The sequence below is a fragment of the Scardinius erythrophthalmus genome, assembly GCF_964197995.2.
Source record: "Scardinius erythrophthalmus genome assembly, chromosome: 11".
Classification (NCBI taxonomy): Eukaryota; Metazoa; Chordata; class Actinopteri; order Cypriniformes; family Leuciscidae; genus Scardinius; species Scardinius erythrophthalmus.
The window spans coordinates 15,625,216-15,648,061 of NC_138231.1; the positions used below are offsets into that span (position 1 = coordinate 15,625,216).

Genomic DNA, 22,846 nt, shown 5'->3' on the forward strand with positions numbered 1-22,846 from the left:
TCATAGCCACACCCTAGCAACCAGTTTCAGCACCCTAGCAACCACTAAGAGCTCCCTAGCAACCACCCTAAACCAAAAAAAAACATTTTTTTATTTTTTTTATATTTTTTAAAGCAATTTTACTCTCGTGGCCTTGCGATATCGCTCCATGCTTGTGCCTATTCGGCCATAGGCACGAGGCCGCAGGCCGAGTGCCGTACTGAAGGCACTCGTTATTAAAGATTTTAATAACTCTATAAAAACTCCATAGTAACCATATTTGACAACTACCAACCACCTAGTAACACCATAGCAACTAACAAAAACACCTTAGCAACCACCCTGAACACCCTAGCAACGTCTAGAAATGCTCTAGTAACCACAAAAAACTCTAGCAAGCACCCAGAACACCCTAGCAACTGCCTAGCAACCACCTAGAACACCTAGCAACTGCCTAGCAACCACCCAGAACACCTAGCAACCACCCAGAACACCCTAGCAACTGCCTAGCAATGCCCTAGTATCCACCCAGAATACCATAGCAACTGCCTAGCAACACCATAGCAACCACCCAGAACACCCTAGCAACCATCTAGCAACGCCCTAGCAACCACCAAGAATACCCTAGCAACTGCCTAGCAACCACCAAGAATACCCTAGCAACTGCCTAGCAACCACCCAGAAAACCTTAGCAACTGCCTATCAACACCATAGCAACCACCCAGAACACCCTAGCAACCACCTGGCAACAGCATCTTGCTAAAAACATAATGGCAACATGCTAATCAAGCTAGCATCATGCTAGCAACATGCTAATCAAGCTAGCATCATGCTAACAACATGCTAATCATGCTAGCATTATGCTACCAACATGCTAATAAAGCTAGCATCATGCTAACAACATGCTAATCAAGCTAGCATAATGTTAGCATCATGCTAATCAAGCTAGCATCATGCTAGCAACATGCTAATAATGCTAGCATTATGCTAATCAATCTAGCATCATGCTAGCATCATGCTAACAACATGCTAATCAAGCTAGCATAATGCTAGCATCATGCTAATCAAGCTAGCATCATGCTAGCAACATGCTAATCATGCTAGCAACATGCTAATCATGTTAGCATCTAGCTAAAAACATGCTAGCAAACATGCTAATCATGCTAGCATCTTGTTAAAAGCATGCTAGCAACATGCTAATCATGCTAGCATCATCCAACCAACATGCTAATCATGCTAGCAACATGCTAATCATGCTAGCATCATTCTAACAACATGTTAATCATAGTAAATCATGCTGGAATGTGGTAAATCGTAATAAATCATCTTAGAATCATGGTAAATCGTGGTAAATAATGCTAAAACGTGGTATCTCATGGTATCACAACATGGTAATTGTGTTAGCATCTGCCCAGTGGCGAATTTTGCCACTGCAAGCACCACTTCACATTTTCTTCAGGAAATGTACATTCTAGTTATTATTATTATTCTGGACAAAGTTTGGCGCGAAACTCGCCCCGCACCGTTTGTCACAGACCCCTGAGTGAAGTGTCAAATCGACCGGCTCATTGAGGAGAGGTGTGCTATGACTTTTCTAAGCGATCGGGTGTACGATGTTCGCACAGCGGACGAAAAAGCGGCCAAAAAAGTCCCCATTGACTTTACATTGGGCATTCTAAAAATATTTGAATCCCAACCGACGTTTTCACACACACAGACTCCAAAGGGCCTGACACCCCTGCGTCTCTCCCTCTCTCTCTCCCTCAGAGGATTATATTATCAAGCAGCCAATAAGTAATGGCCTAAAATCTTCATAGCCACACCCTAGCAACCAGTTTTAGCACCCTAGCAACCACTAAGAGCTCCCTAGCAACCACCCTAAACCAAAAAAAAATTTTTTTTACATTTTTTTTTATTTTTTAACACAATATTACACTCGTGGCCTTGCGATATTGCTCCATGCTTGTGCCTATTCAGCCATAGGCACGAGGCCGCAGGCCGAGTGCCGTACTGAAGGCACTCGTTATTAAAGATTTTAATAACTCTATAAAAACTCCATAGTAACCATCCATGACAACTACCAACCACCTAGTAACAAAATAGCAACTACCAAAAATACCTTAGCAACCATCCTGAACACCCAAGCAACGTCTAGAAACGCTCTAGTAGATCATAGAAACACCAAGGTGGTCTCGTTTCACTCAGGGCATCAAATGGCCAATCATGAATCACCTCAACACTTCCTAGCCCCTCCCTAGCAACCATTGTCGAGCACCTTAGCAACCAAAATCCTAGATGGATATCTTCTATTCTGAATGTCACAGAGGCATGGAAGTTGGTTTATATCATTCATAGTAACAAAAAGCCTTTGCAGTTTCATCAATGGCAGCTGTCAAGCAACTCCATACCAACCAAACAGATTACCCTAGCAACCAAAATTCAAAGAGGGATATCTTCCATTCTGAATGTCACAGAGGCATTGGGAGTTTGTTTATGTCATTCATACTGAAAAGCAGCCTTTGGAGTTCATCATTAGCAGCTGCCAAGCCACTCCATAGCAACCAAACAGAGTACCCTAGCAACTATTTAGCAAGACCTATATCTCTGTATCAGAGCATCGTATAGAGATGGGGGAAGGTTTATATAATTCAATATTGACAAGAAGCCTTTGGAGTTTCATGATTGGCAGCTGCCAAGCCACTCCCTAGCAACCAATCATAGTACCCTAGCAACCAAAATCCAAAGAGGGATATCTTCCAGTCTGAATGTCACAGAGGCATGGGAGTTGGTTTATATCATTCATAGTAACAAAAAGCCGTTGCAGTTTCATCCATGGCAGCTGTCAAGCAACTCCATAGCAACCAAACAGATTACTCTAGCAACCAAAATTCAAAGAGGGATATCTTCCATTCTGAATGTCACAGAGGCATGGGAGTTGGTTTATGTCATTCATACTGACAAGAAGCCTTTGGTGTTTCATAATTGGCAGCTGCCAAGCAACTCCATAACAACCAAACAGAGTACCCTAGCAGCCAAAATCCAAAGAGGGATCTCTTCCATTCTGATTGTCACAGAGGCATGGGAGTTGGTTTATATCATTCATACTGACAAGAAACCTTTGGAATTTCATCATTGGCAGCTGCCAAGTAACTCCATAGCAACCAAACAGAGTACCCTAGTAACCAAAATCCAAAGAGGGATATCTTCCATTCTGAAAGTCACACAGGCATGGGAGTTGGTTTATATCATTCATAATGACAAGCAGCCTTTGGAGTTTTATGATTGGACCTGCCAAGTCACTCCCTTGCAACCAAACAGAGGACCCTAGCAACCAAATTCCAAAGAGGGATATCTTCCATTCTGAATGTCACAGAGGCATGGGAGTTGGTTTAAATCATTTATACTGACAATCAGCCTTTGGAGTTTCATCTTTGGCACCTGCCAAGTCACTCCCTGGCAACCAAACAGAGGACCCTAGCAACCGTTTATCATGACCCATGTCTCTGCATCAGAACATCACATAGAGATGGGGGTTGGCTCTTTTGTTTTGGTTGGGAAACTGTCTGTAACTATCACCATGGTAACTGATTTCACACCCTAGCAACTGTTAGAGCCACCTAGCAACCATATTGCAACATATAGAAGCCATATTTCAGCTCCACAACATTGTACATACATGGTTGTTGGCTCGAATGCAATCATGTACAACACCCTAGCAACCAAGTGGAGAGTTTTGCCACTGCAAGCACCACTTCACATTTTCTTCAGGAAATGTACAATCTAGTTAATGGTGCTTGCTGAAAGCAAGGCATCATTAGTGTTCTCTTGCATACTTATTATTATTCTTATTTTTATTCTGGACAAAGTTTGGCGCGAAACTCGCCCCGCACCGTTGGTCTCAGACCACTGAGTGAGGCATCAAATCGACCGGCTCATTAAGGAGAGGTGTGCTATGACTTTTCTAAGCGATCGGGTGTACGATGTTCGCACAGCGGGCAAAAAAGCGGCCAAAAAAGTCCCATTGACTTTACATTGGGAGTTCTAAAAATATTTGAATCCCAACCGACGTTTTCACACACACAGACTCCAAAGGGCCTGACACCCCTGCGTCTCTCCCTCTCTCTCTCCCTCAGAGGATTTATATTATCAAGCAGCCAATAAGTAATGGCCTAAAATCTTCATAGCCACACCCTAGCAAACAGTTTCAGCACCCTAGCAACCACTAAGACCTCCCTAGCAACCACCCTAAACCAAAAAAAAATGTTTTTTACATTTTTTTGTATTTTTTAACGCAATATTACACTCGTGGCCTTGCGATATTGCTCCATGCTTGTGCCTATTCGGCCATAGGCACGAGGCCGCAGGCCGAGTGCCGTACTGAAGGCACTCGTTATTAAAGATTTTAATAACTCTATAAAAACTCCATAGCAACCATCTTTGACAACTACCAACCACCTAGTAACACCATAGCAACTAAAAAAAATACCTTAGCAACCATCCTGAACACCCTAGCAACGTCTAGAAACGCTCTAGTAACCACCAAAAATACCGTAGCAACCACCCAGAACACCCTAGCAACTGTCTAGCAACCCCCCAGAACACCTAGCAACTGCCTAGCAACCACCCAGAACACCCTAGCAACTGCCTAGCAACGCCCTAGCATCCACCCAAAATACCATAGCAACTGCCTAGCAACACCATAGCAACCACCCAGAACACCCTAGCAACCACCAAGAATACCCTAGCAACGCCCTAGCAACCACCCAGAATACCCTAGCAACCACCTAGCAACACCATAGCAACCACCCAGAATACCCTAGCAACTGCCTAGCAACGCCCTAGCAACCACCCAGAATACCCTAGCAACCGCCTAGCAATGCCCTAGCAACCACCCAGAATACCCTAGCAACCAGCTAACAACACCATAGCAACCACCCAGAACACCATAGCAACCGCCTAGCAACACCATAGCAACCACCCAGAATACCCTAGCAACACCATAGCAACCACCCAGAACAGCCTAGCAAACACCTAGCAACACCCTAGCAACCACCAAGAATACCCTAGCAACCGCCTAGCAACCACCCAGAATACCCTAGCAACCGCCTAGCAACACCATAGCAACCACCAAGAATACCCTAGCAACCGCCTAGCAACCACCCAGCATACCCTAGCAACCACCTAGCAACACCATAGCAACCACCCAGAACACCCTAGCAACGCCCTAGCAACCGTTTAGAGCCACATATAAACCATATTGCAACATATAGAAGCTATATTTCAGCTCCACAACATCGTACAGACATGGTTGTTGGCTCGTATGCAATCATGTACAACACCCTAGCAACCGAGTGGAGAGTTTTGCCACTGCAAGCACCATTTCACATTTTCTTCAGGAAATGTACATTCTAGTTATTATTATTCTTCCACACAAAAGTTTGGCGCATAATGCGCCCCGCACCGTTTGTCTCAGACCCCTGAGTGAGGTGTCAAATCGACCGGCTCATTGAGGAGAGGTGTGCTATGACTTTTCTAAGCGATCGGGTGTACGATGTTCGCACAGCGGACGAAAAAGCGGCCAAAAAAGTCCCATTGACTTAACATGGGGCATTCTAAAAATATTTGAATCCCAACCGACGTTTTCACACACACAGACTCCAAAGGGCCTGACACCCCTGCGTCTCTCCCTCTCTCTCTCCCTCAGAGGATTTATATTATCAAGCAGCCAATTAGAAATGGCCTAAAATCTTCATAGCCACACCCTAACAACCAGTTTCAGCACCCTAGCAACCACTAAGAGCTCCCTAGCAACCACCCTATACCAAAAAAAACATTTTTTAAATTTTTTATTTATTTTTTTAAAGCAATATTACACTCGTGGCCTTGCGAAATCACTCCATGCTTGTGCCTATTCGGCCATAGGCACGAGGCCGCAGGCCGAGTGCCGTACATAAGGCACTCGCAACCACCCAGAACACCCTAGCAACTGCCTAGCAACCACCCAGAACACCTAGCAACTGCCTAGCAACCACCCAGAACACCCTAGCAACTGCCTAGCAACCACCCAGAACACTCTAGCAACTGCCTAGCAATGCCCTAGCATCCACCCAGAATACCATAGCAACTGCCTAGCAACGCCCTAGCAACCACCAAGAATACCCTAGCAACTGCCTAGCAACCACCAAGAATACCCTAGCAACTGCCTAGCAACCACCCAGAACACCTTAGCAACTGCCTAGCAACACCATAGCACCACCCAGAACACCCTAGCAACCACCTGGCAACAGCATCTTGCTAAAAACATGCTAGCAACATGCTAATCATGCTAGCATATTGTTAAAAGCATGCTAGCAACATGCTAATCATGCTAGCATCATGCTACCAAGATGCTAATCATGTTAACAACATGCTAATCATGCTAGCATCATTCTAACAACATGTTAATCATATTAAATCATGCTGGAATGTGGTAAATCGTAGTAAATCATCTTAGAATCATGGTAAATCATGGTAAATAATGCTAAAACGTGGTATATCATGGTATCACAACATGGTAATTGTGTTAGCATCTGCCCAGTGGCGAATTTTGCCACTGCAAGCACCACTTCACATTTTCTTCAGGAAATGTACATTCTAGTTGTCAACTATCGTTCTAAGATATCATTTTGAGATTTTCTCACTCAAACCACTGCATGCTGCTGCTTCTGATTCCTGGGAAAACTGATAATAACTGCTGGTCTAGTATCAGTTTTATAATAGAATAATAATAGAGTATTGGCGATTTGGTAAACGATACAATACAGTAAACGATCTGCGTTTGCGCTCTGAAGAGCTGCTCCTTTCCGCGCTTTCTAGGCGATATATCAGTTTAGAATTTGAATAAATCTTTTGCTTGACCAGCAGCCACTTACATGCTGCAAAGTTTTGGGAGACTGTAGAGGGGGACTTAGTATTGTCAGTATTGTTTGCTCTATTTTGCAATAATATATAAGTTCCAACAAAAGCCTCAGCAGAACTGCAACACACAGCAGTGTTTCTGTCATGATCCCAGTTCTGTGTCTTTTGTTTTGTATGGACTTTTATGTTGAAGTGCATTCCCTGTGCGGGACTCATAAATTTTGGGGCATCTCGCACGGGGGGGCGGGGTTACGTCCTGTGTCACATCTCTCATGCGGGTTCTCGTCGACCAGGGTCAGCGTGCACCATAGCGCACACAGGCAGGCACAGAACTAGCTAGCGAACCTAGGTCTTAAATCTAATAAGTTATTTTTTCTACAACACGTTTTTTGATGGAAAACTGATGTTTAATTTCCATAGTCTTTGTTTAGTGAACGAAAGCGAAATCAGGAATTGCGGTCTTTCAGTTTGTTTATCGTTACCTAGCTACCAAGGGTTTAAGTTGTACAAGATGCGCTGTAGCCTTAATTACAATGGCCAAGTCGCGTTTCATATTAACAGATGAATAGGCTTTGCTTAGTTTATTAAATACATCCAACCTGAAATGTCTCTTACAAACTATGAAGGGACAATGAATCAATACACTGACATGGCAATGCTAGACAGATAGCCTACTTTGTTTGCACAGTCCTACCGTGATTTTGTCACTCTTCTCTCCAATCCTAGACCTACGTCTGGAGACAGCGGGGAAACTTTTACCTCGATAAAGTTAGGCCTACTTATTGTATTGCAGAAAAGAAAAGTAAACTTCCAGTAAACTCCAGTTAACCAGTTCATGTTTCTTCTTTAGGTGATTCAAGCAGTAACGACTAATTAGACTCAATACTGCTATTACAGGTGGAATTATGAAATAGAAACCTGCATGAATGGGCTGTCCTGACTTATTGATTAATCTGTTAATTAAATGTTCTATCAATAAGTCAGGACAGCCCATTCATGCAGGTAGTGAAATAGTTAAATCAAATACAAATACACAGTATAAAAAAGGTTGTTAACCTTAACCTGTTATCAAGTCAATTAAAAAATATATTTCATGGTGTGTTAATTGTTTGTGTATGGTGTGTATGTGTTTTTTTTTTGTTTTTTTTTTTTGTAATGCAATGTTTTCAACATAGGGAAATATACAGCATTTGTCAAATTTTCCCTTCCCATGACAGCTCTCTCTTTTCTCTACAGGTGTCAGGAGTAGGATGGCTTACCGTGAGGTCTTGAGAGGCGTGTCAGGTTTCAGCCGTTCTATTTATTGTGTATTGACATGATTAAAATCTTGCATTAAGGCCTGTTTCTATTTCATAATTCCACCTGTAATAGCAGTATTGAGTCTAATTAGTTGTTGAATGAAAACCTGCAAAGCACGGTGTGGTGGATTTTAATTAATCAACTTAAAATTAACTAACATTTGTTTTTCTTGCAGGAACAACATTCATATGCTTTTAATGTGTCAAAACTCTTTGGGGAAAAACTTGTGACTTTGAGTATGTGTTTATGGGTAAAAATAACATAGTTATGGGAAGTGAAACTAGACAAGTCTGTTAGAACAAATTAAGTATTCATTAAAACCTTGTGATAAGTAATCACAAGATCAGAGTTTGCTTTACCTAGTAACAGAGGGGTTTGCATATGAAGAACCAATCAAATATTTTATTTGTTGTTTTTGAGAGTGCGCCTAGAAAGCTGTTGATGAAACTTTGTTCTGCAAAGCAACTTGTCATGCTGGAAACCAGATCCAGGAGGGGAAAATACCCTGAGATGCTGTAGTAATGAAACTTGCTTTTTGTTTGAAATTTTGTTTGAAAAAGACTTTGATTTTGATTGAATTAAAGAAAGGTTAATAAAGAAAAATAAAGAAAGATAAAGAAAGAAATGGAAACAAGATAAATAGATTAATATTGTTATCCTGAGATTTATGAAGTTTTACATTTTGAAATCAATAAAAAAATGAAGAAATTGTTAAAATTATAAATCATAATAATAGGAATATGCATTCTGTGATAATTAGAAAATTTTGAGTAATGAAGAAACTTTTATGAGTTAGACTTTGATTTATTAAAGTAGATGAGATATATAAAACTGAGCAATAGGGGCGCTTAAAGATATGAAAAAATAGTAAGATATTAACTGCACGTGTCTAAATATTATACTTTCTATCTGAAGGTGTCTAGAATTTGTATCCCGTTATCCCTTGTGGGAGACAGTGTGAAAAAACTGATCCATTGCGGAGATCCTGAGAGTCAATGGTTTATGTTTAACTGAGATAATTTTTTGTGCATTGTGCATAGCATGAGAATGAGATTGGGTGACCAACTTTAAATAGAAATTGTGATTTGAACAAGCACATAACTGACATCTTACAGTCATTTTATTTTGGTTTCTTGTAAAAGAGAAAAGAAAGAATTCTTTTAATTTACATTATACACTGTATTATAATTAGAGGAGTTTTCCTGCTTTTTCCTGCATCTTTGCAAAGAAGAACTGCTTGCTTTTTTTCGCAATGAAGGACTAAGCTTTTTAATAAATTGAAGAATTGCTGTGTTGTAAACCAGAAGAGACGTTTGGAAATTAAGCTGTTTAATTTGATTTTTGCGGTTCTCTGAGTGTCAAGTCAAGTCAAGTCAACTTTATTTATATAGCGCTTTTCACAATACAGATTGTATCAAAGCAGCTTCACAGTATTAAATAAAATAGTACATCAGTGTTTGTTTCTGGTGTAAAACATCCACGTTTGGTAATGCAGATCAATAGCACTGGTGAATCGATTAATCAATTTAAGCATCCCCAACTGAGCAAGCCAAAGGCAACAGTGGCAAGGAACCGAAAAACTCCATTAGGTGACCTAATGGAGAAAAAAAACCTTGGGAGAACCCAGGCTCAGTCGGGGGCCAGTTCTCCTCTGGCGTTTATGAAGTAGAGACCGGATTTAACTGTAAGATTAAAATATTATATGAATGCCTGGCTGAAGAGATGCGTCTTTAATCTAGTTATAAACTGGGAGAGCGAATCTGAGCAACGAACAGTATCAGGAAGGCTATTCCAGAGTTTTGGTGCTAAATGTGAAAATGCTCTCCCTCCTTTGGTGGATCTGGATATCCTAGGTATGACCAGAAGCCTCGAATTTAGTGATCTTAAAGAGCGCGATGGATTATAGGGCGATAGAAGATCCGTTAAATAAACTGGAGCTAAGCCGTTTAGGGCTTTATAAGTCAGTAGCAACACCTTGTAATTAATACGGAACTTTATAGGTAACCAATGTAGTGATGATAAAATTGGTGTTATATGGTCAAACTTTCTTGATCTAGTAAGAACTCTAGCGGCGGCATTTTGGACTAACTGTAGCTTGTTTATTGAGGATGCAGGACAACCAGCTAATAAAGCATTACAGTAATCTAGTCTCGAGGTCATGAATGCATGAACTAGCTTTTCTGCATCAGAAACAGATAGCATGTTACGTAATTTAGCAATATTTCTAAGGTGAAAAAATGCTGTTTTTGTAACATATGAAATATGATTTTCAAAAGACAAGTTACAATCTAATATAACACCCAGGTCTTTTACTGTAGAGGATAAAGTTACAGGACACCCTACTATGTTAAAGTTGTATTGTAAGAGGTTTTGTGGGCGGTTTTTTGAACCGATAAGTATTACCTCTGTCTTATCTGGATTTAATAAAAGAAAATTGTGCGTCATCCAATCTTTTATATCTTTAACACACTCTGTCAATTTGGATAATTTAGCGTTTTCATCCGGCCGTGATGAAATATATAGTTGAGTGTCATCAGCATAACAATGGAAACTAATTCCATGTTTCCTTATAATATTTCCAAGTGGCAGCATATATATTGAGAATAATAGAGGGCCTAACACAGATCCTTGCGGCACTCCATAGTTTACTGGAGTTATGATCGATTTTTCTCCGTTTAAATAGACAAAATGGTTGCGGTCAGATAGGTATGATCTGAACCAGCTTAATGCTTGTCCTTGAACACCGGTATAGTTTTGTAGCCGATCTAAGAGTATTGTGTGATCTATAGTATCGAACGCAGCACTAAGATCAAGTAAAACTAGTATTGAGATACAGCCTTGGTCAGAAGCTAAGAGTAAATCATTTGTGATTTTAACGAGCGCAGTTTCAGTGCTATGATGCGGCCTGAACCCAGACTGAAACTTTTCATAGGTGTCATTTTCTTGCAAGAAAGAGCCCAGTTGGGCAGACACAACTTTTTCTAATATTTTGGACATAAAAGGAAGATTTGAAATGGGTCTATAATTTGCTAGGTTATTTGGGTCTAATTGTGGTTTCTTAATGAGAGGTTTTATAACTGCCAATTTAAATGTTCTTGGAACATGACCTAAAGATAAAGACGAGTTAATAATATTGAGGAGAGGCTCTTCCACTATAGGTAACACTTCTTTCAATAGTTTAGTTGGTATGGGATCTAATAAACATGTTGTTGTTTTAGAGGAAATGATAAATTTATTTAACTCTTTTTGTTCTATAGTTGTAAAGCACTGTAATTGTTCTTGCGGGGTGATAATCGAGGCTGAATTATAAGGCGCGATTGAAGATTGAACGTTTACAATTGTGGATCTGATGTTTTCTATTTTCTCAGTGAAAAAATTCATGAAATCATTACTATTAAACTGTAACGGAATATTTTGTTCAGGTGACGCTTGTTTATTTGTTAGTCTAGCCACGGTGTTAAATAAGAACCTAGGATTGTTTTGGTTATTTTCTATTAGTTTGCGAAGATGCTCAGCCCTGGCCGCTTTTAGGGCCTTTTTATAGCGTGACGTACTGTCTTTCCAAGCGATTCTAAAAACCTCTAAATTAGTTTGTTTCCATTTACGCTCTAAATTACGGGTTTCTCTCTTTAGAACACGAGTAGTATTGTTGTACCATGGTGCTTTAATTTTCTCTCTGACCTTTTTTAGTCTCATAGGTGCAACAATATCCCATTTTCCAGAGAGAACGGTGCTCATAGTGCTGGTTAGTTCGTCTAGTTCATCTGTTTGTTTAGGTTCAGGCAGCAGCTGAGACAGATCCGATAAGCAAATTTGAAAAATTATCTATGGTGGATGGAAGGATTGTTCTGCCTAATCGATAACGCGGCGCAGCATGATATATTACCGGGGTACGTAATATGCAAGTTACCATGTAATGGTCAGTTACATCATCACTTTGCGGAATGATATCTATATCGGTTGGATCGGTTCCATGTGATATAATTAAATCGAGTGTATGATTAAAACGATGAGTTGGTCCGGTAACGTTTTGCTTAACCCCAAAGGAGTTTAATAAGTCTATAAACGCAGCCCCTAACGTATCATTTTGATTATCTACGTGTATGTTAAAATCTCCAACAATTAATATTTTATCAACATTGACCAATAGATCTGAGAGAAAATTTGCAAATTCTTTTAGGAAATCAGCGTAAGGCCCTGGTGGTCTATATACGGCAGCCAAGGCTAAAGATAATAGGGATGTTTTTCTATCATCTAAGAGCGTAACATTTAGTACAAGTACTTCAAATGAAATAAACTTATAACCCGTTTTCTGAGTAACATTGAGAATATCTCTATAGATAGTTGCAATACCGCCGCCACGACCAATCAGACGGGGCTCGTGCTTATAGGAGTATCCTGATGGAGTAGACTCATTTAGACCGAAATAATCATTTGGTTTAAGCCAGGTTTCAGTAAGGCAAAGTACATCTATGCTATTATCTGTGACTATTTCATTTACAATAACTGCCTTAGGTGTGAGTGATCTAATGTTTAAAAGACCTAGCTTTAGAAATTGTTTTTGTTTACTAATAGCAACATTTTCTGTTTTAATAACAATTAGATTTTTCCTAGATCCTGCAGTAGATTTATTATTTGATCGCACTAAACGAGGAATAGACACAGTTTCTATGCAATGTTCTACACTAGTATTTATATCAGTTAATTTGGTGCAGCAGAGACTATGATTTGGACTTTTGGTTACTAGTCAAAAGGTATTTAACATTTTGGAGATGTTATCTGACAGAAGATCCGATCCGAATCTGTTTGGGTGTAAGCCATCAGCACGGTATAGCCTAGGACGCTCCCAAAACAGATTCCAATTATTTAAAAAGAGCAGTTTCTGCTCATTGCACCATGACGTTAACCATTCATTTAGCGCGAATAATCTACTAAACTTGTCATGTCCTAGACGGTACGTGGGAAGCGGTCCTGACACAATGATCGTTATATCAGGCGATGTGCTGCGTACCGTATCGATCAGATTCCTGAAGTCTTTCTTCAGAACTTCCGTCTGGCGCAGCCTGATGTCGTTCACTCCCGCGTGCAATACCAAAGTTCCGACGCGCTCGTTATCGTTCAGAATCTCGGGAACGCGAGCAGCGATTTCAGAAACACGAGCACCAGGAAAGCAGTGACTGTGCACCTTATTTTTACCTGATGTAGCATGGACGTGCCGAACAATGGAATCACCGATGATCACAGCATCGCGTTCTGTTTCGCGAAGAGGGGAGAAGCGGTTTTGTGTGGATAACTCGAAAACCGGGAGGGTCGGAGAGGGTCTTGGTCTAGACCTGACTCGCGTCTTCCGCTGCGGAAATATCCAGGCTTCGTGGTGGCGTGTTGGAGCCGGAGTGAACGAGACCATGGCTGATCGCGACCTTGGCGCTCGGGACCGATGCCGAGTAACGCACGGAGTAGACGAGGTCGGAGTCAGCGGGTTAGTAACATTAATCTCTGATTTGTGAGCATCAGCGCGTGATGTTTCAAGAGCCAAACGCCGGTCTCTCAGCTCGGCCTGTCTCACTAAAATGTCGTGGATCTGTTTCTCAACAGCTTCCAGCTCAGACTGTACCGCGTGCAGCTCAAATGTGTCCTCACCTGCACCAAAAGGTAGACTACTTGCATCTGATATATTCGCCATTTTAACAGATGGACAGTAAGTTAGCAACGACACTACCAGTGATGCTATCAATTAATACTAATTTCTGACAAGCGTCTTAGATATAATCCGTCTTTTAAGTGGTACGGGTGTAGAGTAGACGCACGATAGGTGAAAAATGTTTGTAAGTGAGTGTTGAGAAGACGCGTTCAGCCGTGATCCCCGGGAGTAACCTATAAGAGTATCCAGCGTAGAATCACTAACAGGCTTGAGACACGTCTGCTCAACAGTCCGCGTTGTAACTATGAGGTTTGAGCAGTAGTGCTTCTCAGTGAGGAAAAGTAGAAAATGTTTGTTGTAAGTAAGTTTAAAGAGTAAAATCAAGAATTATAAATCAAATCGATAGAGCTCCAAAGACAACAACGCGTTCAGACGCGACGCATGCGCATTCAAGAAGGAGTGTTCAAGATTTCAGACAGCTGCCTTGAAAAGTGGGATGACTGCAGAAAAATAAAAGAGGAAGTGGGGCCTGCAGCCGCCCTCCTGAAAGAGGAAGTTGACACTTCTGAGAGGGGTCAGCATGGGGAGACTGATTCAGCCTGCAAAGGTGACAATTCACTTGAGACTTTTCCTAAAGACAATTTTGCCATGCATTATGACATTTTGTGGCAGGATGGATCAAAAGCCAGACCGATGAGAGTGCGATCACAGGCTGACGATCCAATGTATCAGCCTGAAGTTCAACTGAATGACAATCCACACAGAAAGACAATCAGCCGTGTGGGCTAGGTGCTTTTTTAATGATCACTACAGAGACCGTTTCAAATTTAGTTATTATTAACTTGATTATTTTTTGATTATCCACTGGTTTCAGCAATTCTTCATATTTCTTCATATTCTTCTCTGTTTAAACTAACTCTTTGAATCTGCTTTCAATAGGTACCAGTCAGTAACAGCCCTTCTGCAGGAAGTTCAATAGCGGAAGTTAACATTTGAGGCTGGATATGGCAGTAAGAGTTATGTAAAAGCATTAATAGGTTATTGATGCAGAATTCTATGGAAAAGAAAAATACAATATAGGCCACAAGGCGTCTAAAGAGAAATTATGGCTAGAAAAGCAAAAATATTGGTCACTCCATTTCATTTAAAGGTAATTTTCTAGATTCAATAGAAACAATGTTTCTTATTCTAAACTTTTGAAATCACATGCTGTCATCATCAAGGGTACGAGATGGAAATGATATTTTCTTTTAGTCCATGGATCAAAGGTTGTTTGAAGATTTCTAAATCTTCTTTTAAATAGCTTATGAGCAACAACAAAAAGCTGGAAAATTGAAATTGTGCAAAAAATTACAAATTGCATTTGAGAAATTAGAATGGATTCTCTCAACTGCAATTGTAGGTCTATATGATTATTATTAAAAGTGTTTAATCTATTTGATTTTTGAAAAGTTAGGTTTACGTCCACTGTGTAAACTCAATCACAAGACGACTGCATCGGACAATTGAAAATTGATATCGTAACGTTCAGACACTGTTGCAAGGGGAATGCCACAGTGTGTCTACGTTCAGTAGTTTCTGTCGTCGTCGAACTTTGTTACCGTTCAGATTTAGTGGTATTCCACTCCTAATATATGTTCCCCATTCAGTTCATAAACTGCTATGGCAGACAAGAATGTATGAATGTATGAATCTCTGGCCAGAGAGGGGTGTGTGTGAAAGTGTGTGAAAGTGAGTGTGTGAAATATGGTGTTCTGAGAAACACAAAGACAAATAAATTATGTCAATCAAAACAGCTGTATCTAAATTTATAAAATATGAACCACAGGTTAAAATATACCCAACAAAACAACGACCATGGATGATTTTGACTAACTATCCTGGTCTGGGTTTATTACTGTGGCAGAAATAAACAATGCTACACCTGTGCAGCGTATAACTTTGGGAAGGCAGAGAGCAAGCAAGCTTGCCCTGTCCACCCCATATTTAACTTTTTACAGGATGTCATGATGGATCTCATCGAACAGAACTGATTCTGTTCCAAATGTATGAAATATTGTTTTGTTACTGTTTAACATGAAGTTTTACCGGTCTCATCAAAAAAGGACGACCGGCCAGATAAGCAGATGAGTCTGGCAACATGATACATGATGTTGTCACTAACAAAAATACTTAAGGTCTCCATTCACAGGTGAAAGCAGCCAGGAAATGGTTCACTCCACAAACAAGGTCCCATCTGGGGTGCGGTGACACCTCCATCCAAGCATCTCGACTTAAACTACACCAACCAGCCCTCAGCAACGAAACGCAATCACCAACAGTAACCCCACACACCAACGACAACGCACAGCGTCAAGTGAGGGACAAAGGAAGTGCTAGTTTAACTTTCCTCCCTTGCCAACGTGGGAACGCCCATTGCAACGGTTCGCAAAGAATCACCCTGGTGAAGATGGAACGTCCATGGGGCAACGAGATGATCAACACATCTGGAGAGAGATGTGGACCAACTAATGGTTAAGCTTAGCATAATAGTTAATTTTGTGTGATGTTTATTGATGTTTTATTTGGTTTGATCAAACTGTACTGTACTGAGTATATAGATCTCATGATTTGAACAATTACTGATTAATTTGAAAATATTTCAGGTATATGTAAATTGGAAAAGAGGAAAATCTCTAAATTCTGTAAAGTATAGGGACTCTAATTAGGTACATTAATGTAAAGATAATAAATAATCTAGGAACTATTTTTGAAGAAATTTGAGGGTTTTAGAACCCTAATTAAGATATCATAGATGCTAAAAAATTTATAGTTGTAATAGTTGTTCTCTAATAAGAGAGAATGGAGGATAAGTTACTTTGCCGGACTAGGTCCGAATAGATAATTGGGTGAACTTATATGGCGATGAATTAATGACTAAATTAAATATTTTTTAGGTGTTTCCATTTGTTAAAATAGCAAAAGAAAAACTTTCAAAAGGAGATTGATTTTGGGAAACATATTTAATTTCTGATTTATTATTAGTTAGAGAAGGTACCAGTGTGATTATTGAAATGTTCCTTTCATGTATTGTCTAATTGTATTGTCTAATGTCTGTATTTGATATCTGAGAGGTGACTGCGGGTCTAGTCTATCTAGGAATACAGTAACAGTGCTTGCTTATTTAGCCCGGCTTCCAGAAAAGAAATATGGACTTGCTTTGTTGAGAAAGGTCTTCAACATGTTAAAATATATATATATATATATGTAGGGGGCACAAAGTTAAAACCAAGACCAAGAGAAATGTAACTTAAACATGTTAAATTTAAACTAAAATGAATCTAAACAGTTAAAGGTGCTGTATGTAGGATCCAGCGGCCTCTAGCGGTGATGTTTCAGATTGCAACAACAGTGCTCGTGCGCGTGCTCAAACTCAAGAGCGCGAACTCACTACCGGCGGCCACACTTTTCAACACAACGGAGAAAGCATCACACAACATGCTGGAAACTCATGTAAACTCCCACTGCAACATTACCATAATAGGCTACTTTTATCAGCTTGACGTAGAACTAATGCTCCATGCTCGTACCATGATAACGTTACATTGACTGTATTTTGCCGACATGTGGTGTTATCTAGCATTATTTTACTAACTATTTGTGTATCTTTCACAATCAGCAATGTCAATATAAGGTCAATGAATGAAAACGAAAACGGTTAGTCAACTAGACTGGACAATTTCAGTGTAACAATAAGACAGTAAGTAATATTACTGTACTGAACATGTCTGGAAATGTGTATTATAAACAATATGATAGTAGTGGGATGAGTGACGTTAGACAGTAGATCTAGAACATAAAATAAAAGTTACATCCTAAAGCACCTGCTTTTTGTTATCATGGAACAGTCTTTTGTATTCATTTCATGTCTTATGTATGTTATATTTTACCTTGCTATTTCAAAACGGAGGTCTCTCCACAATTCAAACGCTCTGCCGATGTTGATCCGTGTTTTCGTCCTGAGTCGATCCGATTGACGTTTGGCCTGACGAGCTTCAGCAGATATATATATATATTTTTTTTTTTTTTTTTTTTTGGAGTTTGTGTTGGAGTCTGTGTTGTGCTGGAGGCAGGTCGTTTTTTGGTGTTATCAGACTCCATGTCGTTAGCTGCAGTGCAGTTGCAATAGACTGTAGGCTCGGGAGCGCGCATGCACGTCACATCCGGTGGATTTCGCAGAAAATCCGACCCGGAGACTTCACATAAAAATAGGAATACTGGCCTTCAGAGGTAATAGCAAAACACGAAAAGTGGATCAATGTAATGTGTGATTACAACCCCTTCACAGACGGGCAATAAAAAAAGGATTCATTTTATAAAAAAAGTTACATACAGCACCTTTAAGACATTTCAGTGAAATAGAATATTTGCTCATAAAGCAAAATTCTAAAAAGCTTTCTTAATTCAGAATGAAGTTATAGATTTAATGATCTGGATCAATGGATCCATTATGAACTATTCCGCATTGCAAACAAATAGAGGCAGTACATGTTATGTCCATCAGTTAATTCTGAAAAATAGGATGGTAGGAAGATAAATAATTAATGATTAAATAGCACATCAGCAGCTAAGGCTATTCTCATGGCAAGAGCTGGGTGAAACCGATTTAATTTTAAAGTAATGACATTGTTTTGAAACAAAATAATACAATTATTGATATTTGTGTTAAGGATAAAAATGAAAGATTATAGAACTTGGTTGGTTAGATTTTATTACACAGATCTTTAAATAGATCTTACTAAGTAAAACAATCGCCTGCTTGAATTAAAAGCTAACAAAATAAGGTTAAGAAAATTGGTTAACCAGCAGTATCAGCCTGTTAAAGGCCTAATAGATCAATGTGAATCGAAATTTAGCAAAAGATAATGAAACTTGACTCAAAATTAAAAGGCAATGTACTATATGTTTAGTTTTTACTGAAAATAGAATTAAATCGCTTGAAGATAGAATGTTGGGAAGAAGATGAAGGAGATGGAGAAGATGGTATGTGTATGTGGTAACATTGTAAATTGGTTGTATTTTCATTACAACTTAGGATGCTGATTGAAGGAATATTTGACAGGTATTATAAAGTAAAAGATGGAACATGGTATGATTAGAGATATCAGGTGGTATTAAAGTCACTGACTTATAATGGTAAAGGTAAATTAGTTTGCAGGTAAATCATGCAGGTATGGAATAAATCATTAGAGTAATTAAAATCCAGATACATATTTTATTTGGTCGTAGAGTATGATTACGACCAGAGAGGGGAATTGTGGTGGATTTTAATTAATCAACTTTAAAATTAACTAACATTTGTTTTTCTTGCAGGAACAACATTCATATGCTTTTAATGTGTCAAAACTCTTTGGGGAAAAACTTGTGACTTTGAGTATGTGTCATACATGTGTACGGGTAAAAATAACATAGTTATGGGAAGTGAAACTAGACAAGTCTGTTAGAACAAATTAAGTCATCATTAAAACCTTGTGATAAGTAATCACAAGATCAGAGTTTGCTTTACCTAGTAACAGAGGGGTTTGCATATGAAGAACCAATCAAATAGTGGGGAAATTATGTAATGCAGCCTGAAATTTATGCCACACCTCATACTATAAAAACTGTGGTATATGTGTTTTACGGTGGGATTCTCAATGGAATTTGTCTGAGATCCTCCGGCCTTGCTTCTTGGGATAGATTCCCTGAGAACTGCTCGGGAAGATCTCCCGGCCGTGATTAAAGCATTTAAAGGACAAATTGCAGGTCTGTTTGTCGATTTATTCCTGCACAGGAAGCTAGTTTAGGTAGGAAGCTAGTTTAGGTAGGAAGCTAGTTTAGAAAACTAATTAGTTAGGGGAACAAGTTAGACTAGGTAAGATATCCAAGTGAGGACGTCGCCAGGAGACGAGACTCAGATATCAGGTGGGGACGTCGCCAGGAGACGAGACCCAGGTACCCAAGTGGGGACGTCGCCAGGAGACGAGACCCAGGTACAGATAGTTAAGTTTAGGGAAAAATATCCACGACAACGGCCTGCGGTGTAAGATATCTACGACCGGACTCTCGTAGACTCGTAAGTTATACGGACCTCATCCTCCGTGAAGTGCTTAACACACAAAAAAGTGCCCCTCTTCTCGGTATAGCCCAAATCCAGCGCTTTTTCAACATTTCGTCACAAGGAAAGCTGTGCAATTATAAATAGGGTTGTTTCTTCTATGAGTGCAAACACAAAAAGGTACGCAACAGGACTGGCTGCTTTTAGTGTCCGCATTTGTCATCCGACTGCTACTGCTAGCGCTTTCACCGGAAAAGAGTTTACCCTACTTCCGGTCTCGGCGGCCATTTTTGTGAAATAGGCCTATACCTGAATGTTTTTCATCGCCTGATCAGGCGGCACACCGCCGACATAGAGAGGATCCTGGACAAGCATTGAGATGTTTCTGCCCGGAGCTCTGTCCTCTAATACCGTATGACTGTCAATCATCAGTCTGCCCATATTTCCACTTCTGATAAAGATAATCTACAGAAACAGAGAGAGAAAGAGATAGACAGAAAGTGTCACATAAAAGGTGTATAAGAGACATTCTTATAATAGCCAAACTATTAAATAATTACAACTTATTTTACTTTCAAGACTGACAAATCAAACAACTGAAGTGAACATCAAGGTGATCATTATATGTGCAATTACATTTAGTGTAGCTAATGCAGCAGAAATGGCATATAAGTGGACTTTAGTCATCCTTACATCATGCCACTGTCCATCACTGTACTTCTCTTTGGATCGGACTCTGACTTGGTCTTTCCCTGAACTGAATGTGAATACCAGCCTTCCATGAGTGAGGAACAGAGCCATGAAGTTCTCCTCAGACTCGTCAGCCAGGTAGAAGATGAGACCGAACGCTGAATGAGTTTTCAGAGATAGAGAAAAGTGAGATCTAAAAAAAAAGAGATGGAAGAACAGAAAGCACTGTTATGTATCGCTACGTTCACCAATGCAATTCCTTTGCAGGATCAAACTGCATTTATGAAAAATGGGGAAATTTGCTAAGAATGATTGCGTCATTTGCATGCTTTTATGTTATTGCTCCAGTCACATCCAATGAGGGCGCTTCGTGCCCTCCACACCCCTCTAACCGTCAAGATGGGTGTGGCCAGTGTGTATATAAGCAGGGCTCACAGGCTGAAATTCTGATTTTCTTGTCTTCAGCGAAGCTCTTCGCATCGCTGGATCTTGAGAGCAAGATCTAGGACAGCGCCTGAAGAAGCCGGCCGCCTTCGCCGCCTTCAGCCATCCGTGCCTGCTACGCTATCCGGCGACATATCCTTTTATTACTGCTGTGTGTGCATGCCCTGCGACACACACTATCTCTCACTGTTCTAAAAGAGCACGAGGCGTTTTTGTCAAAACCGCGCCCCGCTCAGCAACGGAGATCGCCACCTCTTCTGCGCTCTCTGCCTGGGCCACAAGCACGCCGCCACCGCACTCTCTACGGGCGGCTGCCCCGAGTGCGAAGAACTTTCAATGTCGACCCTGCGGGCTCGACTTGAAGTTTTCGACCAAGCTGTCGCTCCGCCTGTCCCTGCCGGGCCGCGCAAGAAGAAGCGCGGCTCGCAGAGACCACCGGAGACTGATATGACTGAGGAGCTCGCCGGAACCTCTCCCTCGAGCTTCTCTCTCGCCCTCTCCGCCCCCCCTCCCAGCCGCTCAACCGCCGGCTCTCGCCCGCGCCGCCGCCGTCAAGAAAGCTACTCCGTCCTCGCGCGGACCTACCTCAGTTTCTCACACATTTCTCGGTCCCCTCTTAAGTTCAGGCGACTGGAATTGTTCATATTGCAGTATACGAGCCTGTTATAAACACACGCACGCCTGCAAGCAAACGCCATAATGTGTTCTCCCCTATGGCTCAGTGGCAGAATCTTAGGCTTTTGCGCCAGAGACCCGGGTTCGATCCCGGCTCTCGCGGCAGATAAAAATTTATGCTGTTCGCTTCTCCAAGCTCGCGGCCAGTTTTTCTTACATACAGAAAGCGAACCCGCACTCCCCCTTGTTGGGCCGCGCAGATTGCGCCGTTCACAAGGGATGACAGAGCGGACGGTCACGAGCAACGTTCAGCGCGCGCGCCTCACTCACCGGCGAAAAGAGGATAGAGAGTGTTTTCGTCCCGCTGTGGCCGGACAAACCGCAAATTCTCAAACATTTCTCAGTCCCCTCTTAAGTTCAGGCGACTGGAAATATTACTATTGCAGTAAACGAGCCTGTTTTAATACACGCACGACTGCAAACAAACATGAGGTCGTACTCTTACATGCTTGCGCTAACCAAAGCTAATGTGCATCTATACACGAGGGAAGAAAAGACGGTTAAGTCCCGCTGCGGCTGGACCACCGTCAAAGCTTCATGCTCTGTCAGTCCCCGTTGCCACGGCTACTGCAGATGTTTACCTCGCAGCCAACGAACCGGTATATCTACCCGCTCGCCTGCGCGCAACCACCGTTCTCACGGCGACCCAGAGAAATCTCAAATGAGCATAATGTCCGGTTGCACGGCTCACGCCGTATGTGTTTCAAATGCAGTGAATGTGCCCACGTTTCTGTGTTCACCCCTGCACACAAGCACTATAAATCCCGTGTCTCTCACAGAGCCCACACTCATAAAGTAGGCAGAAGCCGCTCGAGTGTTAAAAGTAGGTCACGTGTCCACCTCACCGTGCCCACACCTACTCACTGCCCGCTCTGTCACACGGCCTCTCACGACCGGTCATGTTTTAAATGTAAATCCTGTGCCCGCCCTCGAGCGCTCACACATACTAACGAACATTTCGCCCCCGACGCCGCCCTCGCGCGTCGCGCCTCACACTATATGTTCCCCGTCCAAAGCCACTGGGACACTGTGTGTAAAACGGCCAGCTATCGCTGTGTGCGATCCGCCATATCTAAGCACCGAGAGCGCGCGCGCTGCGCCCGCCCCTCCGTTTCGAGCTCTCGAGCCCGCGATGTGCGGCGATC

General features: G+C 41.2%; 1 protein-coding gene across 1 annotated transcript in view; it reads right to left on the minus strand.

Annotated features, from left to right (window-relative positions):
• The window catches only part of lama4 (laminin, alpha 4), a 251,052-nt gene that overhangs the window by 69,303 nt on the left and 158,903 nt on the right, over positions 1-22,846 (minus strand). The window contains exons 34-35 of the mRNA XM_081378769.1: positions 20,586-20,775; positions 20,202-20,357 (exon numbers count right to left, since the gene is read on the minus strand). Of these exons, the coding sequence (XP_081234895.1) occupies positions 20,202-20,357; positions 20,586-20,775 (346 nt within the window). The remainder of the gene's footprint in view (positions 1-20,201; positions 20,358-20,585; positions 20,776-22,846) is intronic.